At 35.4% G+C, this 14,401-nt stretch overlaps 1 protein-coding gene and 1 pseudogene across 3 annotated transcripts in view; one reads left to right on the top strand and one right to left on the bottom strand.

Moving 5' to 3' along the window:
* Nucleotides 1-6,696, top strand: part of LOC107732283 (fatty acid desaturase 2-like) — a 17,281-nt pseudogene extending 10,585 nt beyond the window's left edge.
* Nucleotides 6,697-6,783: 87 nt separating this feature from the next.
* The window catches only part of LOC107732282 (epidermal growth factor receptor kinase substrate 8-like protein 2), a 51,842-nt gene continuing 44,224 nt past the window's right edge, over nucleotides 6,784-14,401 (bottom strand). For all 3 annotated transcript variants that reach the window (XM_016543554.1, XM_016543553.1, XM_016543555.1), the window contains 8 exons: nucleotides 13,141-13,288; nucleotides 13,024-13,058; nucleotides 11,200-11,305; nucleotides 9,831-9,980; nucleotides 9,691-9,739; nucleotides 9,438-9,615; nucleotides 6,984-7,116; nucleotides 6,784-6,910 (listed from right to left, as the gene is read on the bottom strand). In XM_016543554.1, coding sequence (XP_016399040.1) covers nucleotides 6,839-6,910; nucleotides 6,984-7,116; nucleotides 9,438-9,615; nucleotides 9,691-9,739; nucleotides 9,831-9,980; nucleotides 11,200-11,305; nucleotides 13,024-13,058; nucleotides 13,141-13,288 — 871 coding nt within the window. In that variant the 3' untranslated portion in view covers nucleotides 6,784-6,838. The remainder of the gene's footprint in view (nucleotides 6,911-6,983; nucleotides 7,117-9,437; nucleotides 9,616-9,690; nucleotides 9,740-9,830; nucleotides 9,981-11,199; nucleotides 11,306-13,023; nucleotides 13,059-13,140; nucleotides 13,289-14,401) is intronic.

Below are 14,401 nucleotides of genomic sequence, written 5' to 3'. Positions count from 1 at the left end.
CCCAATTGCTGGGTTTGTCCCTATTTTACCCAGCACTGGGTTGTATTTAACCCAGCATTTTTTAGAGTGTAGGACTAGTTATGATAGACACCATCAGCCAGGCATGTTTACCATCTTCTTCTGTTGTTATTTCTCAGTTGGACCTCCTCTGCTCATTCCGGTGTATTTCCAGTTCCAGATCTTTCACAATATGATCGCACATGGTCTTTGGGTGGTAGGTTACCACGATTGCTTTGACTCTTACCTTGTTTATGTGCTGAATGTGATTTTACAGCACTTTCTCTGCCCTCATCTCTTCTCGTCTTATCTGTTTTAGGACCTTGTGTGGTGTATAAGTTACTACGTTCGCTACTTCCTGTGTTAAACGCAGTTCTACGGTGTGCTTTGGGCGGTGCTTCTGTTTAATATCGTGAGGTACAAATAATAATTTCATTTACTACTTCTGATTTAAACACGTTTATTGTAGATTTAATATTCCAAATGCGTTCTCAATGGCCGAAAAAGCAAAATACCCTCACTAATAAAAAATACCATGGTATTACCCTGTTTTTTTTTCACATGGTACTTAAGGTAGTACCATGTTTTTTGCACTTGTACCATGTAGTGCCAAGCTTTTCTTTCACTTACCAAAAATGATCTTGGTACTATTAAGGTTTTGTGGGGCATTTACCATAGTACTACCATAGTATTTTTGGAGATACCTTAGTATATGAATATAATCATTCAGTACTAGTGAGAGCGAGAGAGAGAGGTGGGCGTGTCCTTCTGATCTCTTTGATTGCTCACAGCTGCAGGTGTGTAAGAGGTTATAAAGCTGTGTGGTGGCTCAGCGTTTACTTCAGTGACGTCAGATCACAGTGTCTTTTCTTCAAATCTTTTGTCTTTATTTCCCACTTCCCTGCAGTATAGTGATATAATAGTTCCTCTGTTCTCTACTCTTTTGTTTTATGAAGTTATATTTGAGTTTATTACTTTCAGGAGGATCTTTAATGGGTGTTGTATCCCAAAGAACCAGTTCATTTTGAGTTGTTTTCTGTGGAATGTGTTTGTTTTTTTTGTTTGTTTTTTTGTGACAATCAGATCAGTCCTCTGATACTATGTAATGTTTTGTTAAAAATAATTTAAAATATTTTTCTGATTTCTGATCAGTGAGTTTCAGTTTTTTAATTAAACATACGAAGTCAAGGAAAAAAAATTACGTCAAATTGGTGGAAGATAAATTTGGTCTAAATCACTTTTACTTTACCAATTACCGTAACACAGATACCAAAATTATAGTTTTCATGACAGATTTAGTTAAACAGACATTAAATAATGAAGACATCACTGCCAGGTTAAGTAAAAATATAAAGCATATGTAATATAGTGCATGTATTTATCAAAATCCTCCTCTCTAGAGTTGTTTTTTTCTAGTGGACTATCAAGCTTTGGACATTGAATGGCTTTCCTGGGGTTATATGACCTTATATACACGCTATTTTATTGACATCTTTCTGCAGGTGAAATGCACATCAACTAAAGGCACTGACCAAAAGATCATGCCAATAAAAAAAATCTATTAAAAAGGAGAAATCGATATTGTCAAGGCAGCCTCAGTGTCCACACTGCTGACAGTGTTACCTGCTGTAGTTTAAATGCAACATCAGTAAAACACTAATTATATGTTCCCACCTCCGTCCTTTAAAACCATTTCAGCCGAAACTGAATATTTTTGGTTGCTGAACTTTTGGAAATCAAATTATTACAGGTGTACACCACCCGATCAATTTCATTCGGTTTGTACTCCGTTGGATTGATTGAGGTGTTTACATGAAGGCTTTTCAATCTGAGTGAGCCATCAATCCAATTATCAACATTATTTGGTTACAAGTAAACATAGCTAATGATTATTGCTCTACAAAGTATTGTACGACATTACCTTTAATTATGGAAATTAGAGTCAACCATTTATGTGGATTTTAGCTTTGACTTTGTGTGATTTTACAATTGATATTTTGTTTTTGTGTTACACAAATTTAGAGCCGTCTAACGATTAATCGCTATTACGTTACGTTTATATATTAAATATATTTATATATGATATATGAATATAAATAAATACATGTAAATATTTTCAAAATATATACTGTATGTGTGTGTATTTTAGGGGTTGAACGACTTCTGATTTTTTAAAGTTGACTTTTATGTGATGAAAGTCACTAATGAACAAATAAGTCTGGAGCTGAGTCTCGAACACCTTGTGCACAGCTATGGCATATGACACAGTGCTGCCCACATGGCTGTTGCTCCTATAACAGCTCATTTTTATCAGTTCTTTTGTCTTTGGGTCGTTATATTTCTCACAGATTTCTGCTCCTTCTAAATCAGATAACGTTACAGATAAAGTAGCGCAGTAAAGATTACATTAATATGAATGCATTAGTGAGAGCGATTTGCGTGTGTGAATTAATTCTACCTCTACTCTACTCTAGTTGACATTACTGCTATGCATATCTGAATTTTATTTCTTTTATTTTTCTTCCTCTCCTTTGGTACAAGTGGACAGCTTCATGGCATCTGTTTGTACATAGTTCTCTGGAACTGTGAATTGTGATATATGTTTCTGATGTGAAACTAAATCTGAATAAAAATGTTGATCATAAAAAAAAGAAATCACATAACGGTGTTGACAATACATTTCCACGCTGAATGATTCTGTGCGCGCGCTATGTGTGCGTGATGTACGAGCTACTGTCTGTAGCCTATGTGTGTGCGTTACAGTGCAGCAGCGCATTAGATTAGAACGGCGATTAACTTACCTGTACAATAAGCAGTTTAAAACGTGCATTCTTCAATTTCGAGCATCCAGTAATATAATCACACATGTCTTGTGAAGCGCTTTCAGAGTATGCATTTATTTGTCATTTGAACTGTTTGGAAACTGAGCGTAAATGTGGAAGTCCTTCAAAGATTTCTTATCCTGTTGCGCCCTCTATAGGACCAGCAACTAGTCGACGTCAAGCTTAAAGCCTCATGGCAGACCATTGAAGTCGATTAGTCGGTGCAACCCCTATTGTATTTATATATACATAATATATGTGTATGTACTGTGTATATGTATTATGTAAGCAAAAACTTTTATTTGGATGCGATTAATCAATATTAATCGTTTGACGGCACTAAATATAATGTTTTGACAAGTCGCATGACTGTGGTGTGAAATGTGTTCCTGTGGGCCGCAGGTTCATGGAGAGTCACTGGTTTGTGTGGGTGACCCAGATGAGCCACATCCCCATGGACATCGACTACGAGAAACACCAAGACTGGCTTAGCATGCAGGTACATTCTGAACCGTCACGGCCGCACTGGGTTTGAAGTCTTTCTAGCATGCCAACTCTGTGTGTTTCTGTCATTTAGCTGGTTGCAACCTGTAACATCGAGCAATCCTACTTCAACGACTGGTTCAGCGGACACCTCAACTTTCAGATCGAGCACCAGTAAGAAAAACAGAAGTAGTTTCAGTGCAAAAATGGCTTCACTTTATCTTCTGCATTTCACAACTGTGATTTGATCTTGTCCCAGTCTCTTTCCCATGATGCCTCGGCACAATTACTGGCGCGCCGCTCCACGCGTGCGAGTGTTGTGTGACAAATACGGAGTCAAGTACCAAGAGAAGAGCTTGTATGAGGCCTTTGCGGACATCGTCAGGTATGATGCACACCTGAAATCTCACGACGTGACCTTCAAAAGGAAGGTCCGAAATATTCCTATGTAACAACACTGACAAACAATTTCATCATCTGTTGTGGTTGGGGTCAATTTGGCCCAGACTCGGTTTTCAAACAGCGTGAAATACAGGTTAACCTGTTTACTTTTTCGTAAAATTTGACACAGACGTATTTTGGAAAGGCAGTACAAATTTGGTTTGGGTCATATTGACTCCCCAATTGATTTCCATGCAATTTGCCGAACATAAACACTAAAGAGTCAGGTAAAAACCAAAAAACCCTTATTGTAGCTTGTCAAACACTAAAATATGAAATACATGAGAACTTATGAAATTTAAGACTTACTCGAAACACTCCAGGAAAATTCAGTGTTTTTCTAGTTGAGTTTTACAGTCAAAAAGCTCGTTTTTGTTAGTTTTTTGGATCTCCGTTACTAGACTGTTGCAGCGCTGGAAAAAAGTATGAGAAACCCATTTTACTCTCTTTAATTTTTTAGAAAAAGATGACAAAGGCAGAGGAGAGGTACAAATAGCAGTAGATACTATTTAAACCAATTACAAATAATGCAAGAGACTACTACAATCTAGAGTACTTTACTGGGACTGTAGAGCCACACCAACACTGCGACTGAGCCACACACTTGTAGTGCTAATGGATATATGCTTGGGTTATACAGCTCCTTTCAGTCATTTGCTGAATTACAGTTGCCATAATCAACAGAAAATGGACACAAACATGTATATGATACTGTAGTTATTTGCACCCTAGTGTGCAAACAGTCATTATAAGTAGTCATGAAAAAATATATATACACTGAACAAAATTATAAACGTGTAGGATATCAGACTGAAAAATGGGGGCAAAAACAAAAGTGTTGCGTTTATAATTTTGTTCAGTGTATATTGTGACTTTGCAGCTCATTTTGAACAAAAATATGTGGGTCAAATTGACCCCTAGCACGATCGAAATAACACAATAAAAAAATAATACATTTCTCACAACTTATTTTAAGTCTCTGAAAGTCGAACATGGTAAAACTCAACTGTTTAACTCTAGGGGAGTTGGAAAATGAGCCTATTTTCAAAAATAGTGGAGTGTTCCTTTAAGTCTATATAATTTTTTTAATTTTTTATTTTAGTTTAGTTATTTTAGTTAAACAAAATATTATTGAAGTTTAATTTATTTCAAGTAATGAAAATGTTCTTGTTTTTGTTTTTTTTATATGGTTTTTAGTTTTAGTTAACTATAATAACCCTGGTCTGTAACAAGCTATAATAGGGGGTTTCTGTTTGTAAATTAATCTTTAGTGTTATTTTATTTTTTTATTTTATTTTATTTTGCAAATTGCATGGAAACCAATGTGGGTCAATTTAAACCCAAACACAGTTTTTGCACACAACAGAAGAGTTTGTGACATTTACTGAGTGAAACCAGGAAAAACATAGTGGGAGTTGATTTTATCCATTTGGGAATTGATTGGATTATGAAGTGTCTATATATGAATGATTCATTCTTATTAATATTCATATTTTGCATGCATTCACTGGCAGATGCTTCAGCACTAACTGTACCATTACTCTCCTCTCAGGTCTTTGGAAAAATCTGGAGAACTCTGGCTGGATGCGTACCTCAACAAATAAAACCTCACTTCTGCTTGCATTAAAAAATGAAAAGCTGAGTAGAATCCACCAATCAGAGCAAGCATGTCGCAGAATAGGCGTTAAAAAGTCTCATAACTAAAAGACCAGTCTATCAGATTGCCAAAATGACACATAGCACTTCTGTTTTTGGTGTTTGAAGGGTAATTGTGGCACTTTGAATGTGTTTTAAAGAGACTGAATTGTATGTCTCTCGCTCCTAGGACATATCTGAAGGTACAAGAACGTGCTTGAATGTACCTGGAAGTTGTGTGATTGCTGGATTACAATCGCTGAATTTTAGATTTGCATAGTTGCTAGATGCATTGAATATTTTGAGGGTAATTTCTGAGGCACAATCTTTTTAGTAGTCACTTTATTTCTGAAATTTACAATACAGTGATTTGGTTTTTATAAATAACATTTGGAGAAACTAGCAGAGGATAATACTACTTCCGGTTTAATATGACATTTAATTTGATTTCCTACAATTGTTATCTGATTAAACTGATTAAATCTCATCTGTGTGTCTTTTTAAAGTGTCTCTATTGTGATTAAACCACATACTGTAAGATCAAAGTCTCTAAATGCGCTTTATACAAATTAAAAAAAAGACGTGCATGAATCCAGCTGATAAATGTACTGTTCTCGCTTCATTCATTCGATATAATGATCAGCATCGGAACATGCATGATGCGACTGAATTTAGCACATTATTTACATTTGTTTCTTTCAAAAACCAATGTCACAGATGCAATCATACATCAAACCCCAGAAAACATTCACTCCGCTCAGACACGGGTGAATCTCACCTGTCAACATGTACGAATCACACTGAACCACTACAAGAAAGATGTGTATTTTGCTTAAATTTACATTTTTGCACTATACATATTGCATTTCACCTCAGCTTAAAACAGGAATCATCAAAAATGACAAACTCAAAATGTGTGCATTTGAGAAGCTGTGGATAAAATGACACGGAAATGCAAAAATAACAAAAAAGGGTCCTAAAATAGTCATTTTTCTTTCATAATTTTTCTTTGGATTTTGAGGTGACAAGTCACTACATGCTATTTAATAATTGAGAATTACATAAAAACTCTAAAGAAAAAGTCTACTTTGAGCAATTGTGGTTAAAATGACATGAAAACGCAAAAATAAAATGTTAATAGTCCTTTATTTTTATCGTTCATAATTTTTCTTTTAATTTTGAAGCATGACCTGTACATGTTTTCATGAGATTCACCCATACATTGTTTTCATGCAATAAAGAGCAGTAAGTATTTTCCAGCATGAACCAGATAACGTATGTGGATAAATTACAATAAGGTCCGTACATGCACTAATAAAAAGCACCAACAATAAATACACAATTAAAAAATATATTGGATTAGACGTTTGGTCGACAGTGTGGCTGAATTTCATTGGTGGGTTTGGTTGACGGTTACTGTTACCAGGTGACTGTTTGATTGACAGTCTGTGTGAGAGTGTTTAGGGGGCAGACGAAATTTTCTCTTGTTGTTTAGTCAGAATCTCTTGCAGTTCTGAATCTCCTCGACTCTTCTGATGAAGAGAGAAAAGACAAATGAGAAGAGTTCTGTGGTGCTGAGTGCAGTCTGTGTGAAGTGTCACTGACCTCTAGTTGTGATTTCTGGACTGTGATCTGGCTGAAGACGCGAGATCCCTCGTCTCCACACACGGCCTTCAGATGATCTTTATTCAGAGAGAAGAGCTGCGCGCCGGTCAGGATGGCCAGACGCTCCACCGTCCTGACAGACACACAGCATGGACTCATTTCTCAACATTTGTTACTTTTAGCATTTCATGGGGTCTTTTTTTTATTTTATTTTTTTATTATTATTACATTTTGTTTACTATCGCTTATATTTTTATTTGAATATCTTTCAAAGTTTAGAAAGCTTAATGAGTTCTCAGAAAAAAAAATCATTTTAATTTCATTTCATTTTAATGTTTTCAGTTTAGGATTAATTCATATATTTGTTAAAACATTTAAAGGGGTCATATGATGCGATTTTTCCTTTCTCTTTGGAGTGTTACAAGCTCTTGGTGCATAAAGAAGATCTGTAAAGTTGCAAAGACTATAGTCTCAAATCCAAAGAGATATTCTTTATAAAAGTTAAGAGTCAACCACGCCTACCTAAAATGGCTCGTTCTAACACGCCCCCACATATCTACGTCACGATGTGGGAAGATTTGCATAACGCCGCCCAAATGTTCACGCAACGAAAGAAGGCGTAACTTTTATTCTCGCTGTAGTATTGTTGTTGCCGCCACAATGTCGTGAAGGCATGTGTTTTTTTAACCTTAAACCACATAAACACATTTCATTACACCAAATACACAAAATAATGTTCTTTTTAGCAACATCATATGACCCCTTTAATGAGTTCACAGAAAAAAATATAAAAAATTTTTTTCCAGTTTAGAACGCTTGACGTTTCAGTAAAAAAATGAATATATTTTTCATAGTTTAGAAGGCTTAATGAGTTTTTAGAAAGAAAAAAAAAATTTAATATAATTTTTCACAGTGCATAAGGCTTAAGTTAGTAAAAATAAAGTATTTTATTTTAATAAATTCTTTATAGTTTAAAAGGCTTTGGGTTCTCAGTAAAAATAAACTGTATGTTTTAAACGTTTCTTATTATTTAGGATTAATGAGGTAAAAATAAAATTGTATTTTTAATATTTCTCATAGTTTAGTAGCCTTAATGAGTTTTCAGTAAAAAATAAAATAAAATAAAATAAAGATTTTTTTTTTCATAGTTTAGAAGGCTTAATGAGGTCTTAATGTGTAAGAATAATTTGTATGTATTTCAATATATTCTTTATAGTTTAGAAGGCTTGATGAATTCTCAGTAAATACATTTTTGATTTTATCTGAATATTTTTCATAGTTTAGAAGACTTTCAGAATAAAGGATTCTTTTAATTTTAAAGTTCTTTTTATTTTATAGTTTAGGATCGAGTTCAGTAAAAAAAAAAGAAAAGAAATAAATTATAAAGTAAATCAATTATTTTATTTTAATACATAGTTCAGAAGACTTAAAGGGATAGTTCACCCAAAAATGAAAATTAGCCCATTATTTACTCACCCTCAAGGCATCCTAGGCGTATATTCTTTCAGATGAATCCAATCGGAGTTATATTAAAAATTGTCTTTGATCTTTCAAGCTGTTTAATGGCAGTCAGCGGGTGTTGCAGTTCATCAGTCCAAAAGAAGTGAAATAAAGCACACCCATCCATAATAAAAAGTACCTCACACGGCTTCGGGGGGTGAACAAAGGCCTCCTGTAGCGAATCAATGAGTTTTGTAATAAAAATATCCATATTCAAAATGTAATAATCACTTTAATGTAGCTTGCTCCAACAGTCCTACACGGAAGCAGCTCTGTGCGGATGACGTAAGATGTCGGCGTTGCGCATGCGCCGGTGAGTCTCGTGAAAGCACGTATGCGCAGCGCGCGCGCCTCTGAGGTATGCTAGTCTCGAACGTTTGTTTACAGGAGCAAAGGAAGCAAAGTTTCCTTACTTTAGCAAAGGAAAACCAGTCTCCTCTTGGCTTATATCGAAATCCTCTGACATTCTTCTTTACAAATCCTCGTTTTGTACTTATAATAAGTGACCATTGTTTCGTTTTGATCTCTCCCCTGCGCTTCCGCAATGCCGACATCTTACGTCATCCGCCCGGAACTGCTTCCGTGTACAACAGTGAGCGTGAGCTAGATTAAAGTGATTATTATGTTTTGAATATGTATATTTTTATTACAAAAATGCATCGATTCGCTACAGGAGGTCTTTGTTCACAGCCATGTGAGGCACTTTTTATTATGGATGGATGCACTTTATTTCACTTCTTTTGGACTGATGCACTGCAACACCCGCTGACTGCCATTAAACAGCTTGGAAGATCAAAGACAATTTTTAATATAACTCCGACTGGATTCGTCTGAAAGAAGAAAGTCATATACACCTAGGATGCCTTGAGGGTGAGTAATTCATGGGCTTATTTTCATTTTTGGGTGAACTAACCCTTTAAGGAGTTCTCTGTAAAAACATTTTATTTGACTCACGGTTTGGAGAAGCCCTTGGCCTTGAGCCAGGTGGTGACCTCGGCCGGGCTGGAGTCAAAGGCCAGCGGGACAGTAGACTGACGCACCACCTTGAAGTTCCTCGTGGGTTGTTGAATCTTATTTCCACTGATCAACATGAGCAGCTCATCGTTCACTTTATCCATCTGGTGAGTGTGACCTGAGGACAGTGAAGAAACATGTTAAATACACAGAATCTGATCTTATTAATCTTGTATATTTGTCTCAAACTCACTGTCTTTTTCACTGCCCATTGAGCCGGAGGGCGACTGTCCACGGTATGGCTGTGTGAGAGACAAAATAATGATTCATTAGTATTTTTAATGATCAAAAATGACTTGTTTTTCTGCTGTTGTACTGTGTAAATGTGTTTACCGGACTGTAAGGTATTCCTGGACTGTATGGCGGGTCAATCATAGTTTGAGGGTCCTCCAGTTTTACCACATCCAGGATATTATAGGGCACGTATCCCGCCTGTCCACTTCGATTCCTCAGCTTCCACCACTGCTTATCATCCTCCAACACCTTAAAACACACAACCATTTGTTCCTTCAGAACACAACTTGTATTGCACCAAATTTAGCAAGTGCTTTTTGTCAAAGGAATGTGCATAGCAGCAAAGATCAGCTCATCTTTTGGGAATTTGATGAGAAATGTTAGAGTTCATAATGAGATCTCTGACTTTTGAGACAATTTGAGACTGATTTGAGAGGAAACAACTTTCTCAGGAGAATCATCTTGAGAATCATCTCCATTAGAGCTCAATTTAATCTCATTGCTGTCTTTGAGAAGCACTTGAGATGTTAAACGTGATTTTTCACAGTCTTCATACTCAGGCCCGTAACCAGCTATGAGGCCACCGAGGTCCGGACCTCGGTAAATTTTTCATGTTCAAAAATAAACTTTGTTCTTTGACTAATTTGCTGTTAAACTCCTCCTATGAATCCCTGCATGACATGTATAATTCAGTTTAGACAGTTTGCAAGAATGTTTAGCGTCCCTGTTATGAAAATGATCGCTGCGAGACATTGGTGGAGTGAACAAGGCTTGAGAGAGTTGTGAGTGAAGGCGTGGGCGCAGCCTCTGTGTTGCCAGATCCAGCTATTATAAGCGTTTTTGGACTTGTCTTTTCCACTTAATTTAACACTTTAGAAAGTTAATAAAATAGGAAGTTGCCGTTTAGAGTCAGCGATATCTTTATCTTATTTGCAAAAGATTGGAAATAGTTTCGGTTTATTTTTATTTATTTTTTTGTTTTAGTATCAATATCTGGCAACTGCATCGCCAGCACTTAAAACTGAAAGCAATCAAAAAAGCCCATGGACAGGTTTTTGCTGACAGGATACGACATTCGGTAACGGAAAAGCGAAAATTATCATGATATTATCTGTCATAAATGTTATCAACATCAAAAAAAAGTGTTTATAGTGTATATAATGAGTTGTATTTGTAGGGGTTTTTATAACACAATTCTTTAACACCAACCCCCATCATATCACCAGTCGAATCGGGGTGTCGGATCTGTATGGCTGTTTGAGCCTAAAGTTCATTATTTTACTTTATAAAGTGTAAATTATTCTTCGCTTCAGAAGGCCTTTATTAACCCACCAGAGCCATGTTGAGTATGTTTATGATGGATGGATGCACTTTTTTGAGCTTCAAACTCATGGCAGCCATTCACTGCCGTTATAAAGCCTGGAAGACCTCACAAATTTTCAAAGTCTGGGTACGGCCATGTTCATACCTCCAGAATTTCGTCCTGAAGCACCGACAGCTCATTTACGTTACGTGCCACAAAGTGGTAGCGGATCTTTGCATACTTGCGAGAAGCAGGAGACGTTGAGAAAGACCTGGAAAAAACATGAGCGCAACAAGCTGATCAGAAACAAAATCTTCACATGGAGCGAAAGTCATTCAGCATTCCCTTTACCATTACTATCACACTGAAAGGGGCAGGTTGCCACAATGATTTTGGAACTATCAAAAGGAAATGAAAAGAAATCTTGCCATTTAATAGAAAATATGCTATTTAATAAAGTGCTGCAGGGATGATGTATTCTTGTAGGCCAAAACCCAGAAATGAGTTTGAATTTTAGCACTTCTGGTTCCATCGTCATTAAGTCAATGGGTTTTTTGAATGGGACTTTGGGTTAAAGGAATAGTTACTCTCTCATGTCGTTCCAAACCTGTAAGACCTTCGTTCATCTTCGGAACACAAATTAAGATATTTTTGATAAAATCAGAGAGCTCTCTGACCCTCCCATAGACAGCAAGGGTACTACCACGATCAACGCACACAAACGTAGTCAGGATATCGTTAAAATAGTTCATGTGACAACTGTAATTTTATGAAGCTACGAAAATACTTTTTGTGTGCAAAGAAAAACAAAAATAACCATTTTATTCAACAATTTCTTCCCTTCAGTCAGTCTCCGCCATTCACGAGAGTACCACGATGCACGCACATGCATGTCAATCAAAAATATCTTCATTTGTGTTCCGAAGATGAACGAAGGTCTTACGGGTTTGAAACGACATGAGGGTGAGTAATTAATGACAGAATGTTTCTTTTTGGGTGAACTATCCCTTTAAATGCCTGAAATAAGGTTTGTTTGTTTTCATGTTTTATTCTACAAAATATAATGCATCAGTATTCCCTCTTTGATTTTAAAAGCTTTTACTTGTCTTGAACAAGGCGGTTGCAAAAAAGTGTCTAAATGGGTCTAGAGGTTGTCTGCGACATTAAATGTCAACACACTGAACAGGTGAACTCATCTAGTCGCTTTATAATCGCTGTAATAAAACTACTCGAACTCAAACAAAGACCGAAAATGTTGAGGGAAGCTAATCAGTGGTGACGTTGAAGTCATGTGACTTCACTTATAGCCTGTGTTTAGCTTTTTACTTTTGGCAAAGGTATTTAGGCTTCAAAAGTTATCAGTCGTGATGATTATCATGATTAAAATATGTAGGAATCAAAGTTTTGTTGGTTACACATCTTATTTTCTGCAACAATCCAAAAGCCAATAGAAAAATGCTATTGGGTTTTTGATGAGGGAACCAGGGTGATGGGAACTTATGAAAAAATAATAAAACACCAAATTCGTGGAATGCCATTGTTTTGGCCCAATGAAATTGTAATTTATAAAATGTAGAAAACTTCATGTGACAACTTGCTAAAAACTGACATTTACTAAAAGACACCATTTATTCCTGAACTATTTTGATTAAATATACGATGATTGTCTGAATGTATATTAGTTTTAGCCAAAAAAGATGAAATAGTCATTTTAGTTTGAATGACACAATTCACTTAAATTCTAATTTAATTCTAGATCAGAGGGAAACATCTTGGAATTACCTCGTTGCTGGAAGGACCTCATGAAATCATTTGCAGAAGGTGTTCTTTGGTTGGGTCTCAGTCATTTTTAAAACATGTCCAAATGTGACCAGCCAAAAAATAATCAAGGTTTTTAACCTTTTAAACACAAGAAGTGCCTTTTTTCTCATGTTTACTACAGATCAAAACCTCAAAGTTTCTTAGATATAGACATGACAATTAACTCACCCGTTTGAAGAGAGCGATGACTGTGATCCATAGAACTGAGATGGAAAAGACGATATGCATTTAATACAGAGAGGAGGTTTTCACACAGAAGAGATGGGGATGTTTCATCGCTCTCACCTCTTTGGGTCTGTATTCTGTCTGCACCGGCGCACCGGCGGTCTCTGTCTCCCACGGCGATGAGCGGAACAGTTCCAGCGGCGGCTCCCAGCCGTTCCGGAACTTTGGGACGTACAGAGGAGCACACTGATCTTTCGGCCAATCAGCTCTAAGATACACAAAGACACGCCCAGAATCAGACAACATACAGACTGATCAGTTTTTCTACGACTGATGCTAGTCTAGAGACGGATCATTTTTATTTTGACACCTTTCTTTCTTTCTTTATTCATTCATTCATTCATTCTAAAGAGATACCATCAAATATATCCCATATTATTTCATACAATAAAAATATCATCCATTAAAAAACATCAGTTGATTACTAGTCAACGCTGCTAAAATTAAAAAATATAAAAATCATTCACAATCAAACGTACATACTGTTTTTTTTTTCAATGATTGATGCTAATCTAGAGATAATATTTTATTTTGATTGATTTTGATCTATTTATTTATTTAGTTAGTTAGTTAGTTAGAGATAACATTAAATACACCCAATAATAATAATAATTTTTTTCAGACTTTAAAAAAACTAATATCAGTTGATCACTAGCCAACACTGCTAAAATCCAAAATATTACACAATATTTATTTAATTCACAATAACACATACATACTAATTGTTTTTTTCAATGATTCCGGCTAATCTAGAGAAAATATATTTATTTTGATATTTTAAAATTATTTATTCTAAAGAGATAGTAAAATATATCCTGTAATGTTTTATATTAATATATATAATAATAATAATAATAATAATAATAATAATATCAGCCATTGAAAAAACTCATGTCTGTTGGTCACTAGTCAAAACTGCTCAAATTAAAAAATATTGCATAATTGCTCAAAATTCACAATTTCCAATGACTGATGCTTATCTAGAGAGAAGATATTTTATTTTGACATTTTGATTTTAAAATGTATTTATTCATTCATTCTAAAGATAACATAAGATATATCTAATAATAATAATAATAATAATAATATCAGCCATTATATAGATCGATCACTAGTAGGGATGCACCGATACCACTTTTTCCAGTACTCGCCCGATACCGATACTTTTATTTTTGGTACTTGCCGATACCGATGCCGATACCTATATTTTTATTACATTTGTAAATTTTTTAAATATTGGGTACAGAAACCAAAAGGGTATGTATAATGTTAGTTGGTTAACTTCATTTATCAAATAGATACAGTCAAACCAAAATCTATT

The sequence above is a fragment of the Sinocyclocheilus rhinocerous genome, unplaced genomic scaffold, assembly GCF_001515625.1.
Source record: "Sinocyclocheilus rhinocerous isolate Xijiao unplaced genomic scaffold, SAMN03320098_v1.1 scaffold38, whole genome shotgun sequence".
NCBI classification, from domain to species: Eukaryota; Metazoa; Chordata; class Actinopteri; order Cypriniformes; family Cyprinidae; genus Sinocyclocheilus; species Sinocyclocheilus rhinocerous.
Note: the sequence above shows the minus strand (reverse complement) of the source record. Positions and strands in the feature narration are given on the sequence as shown.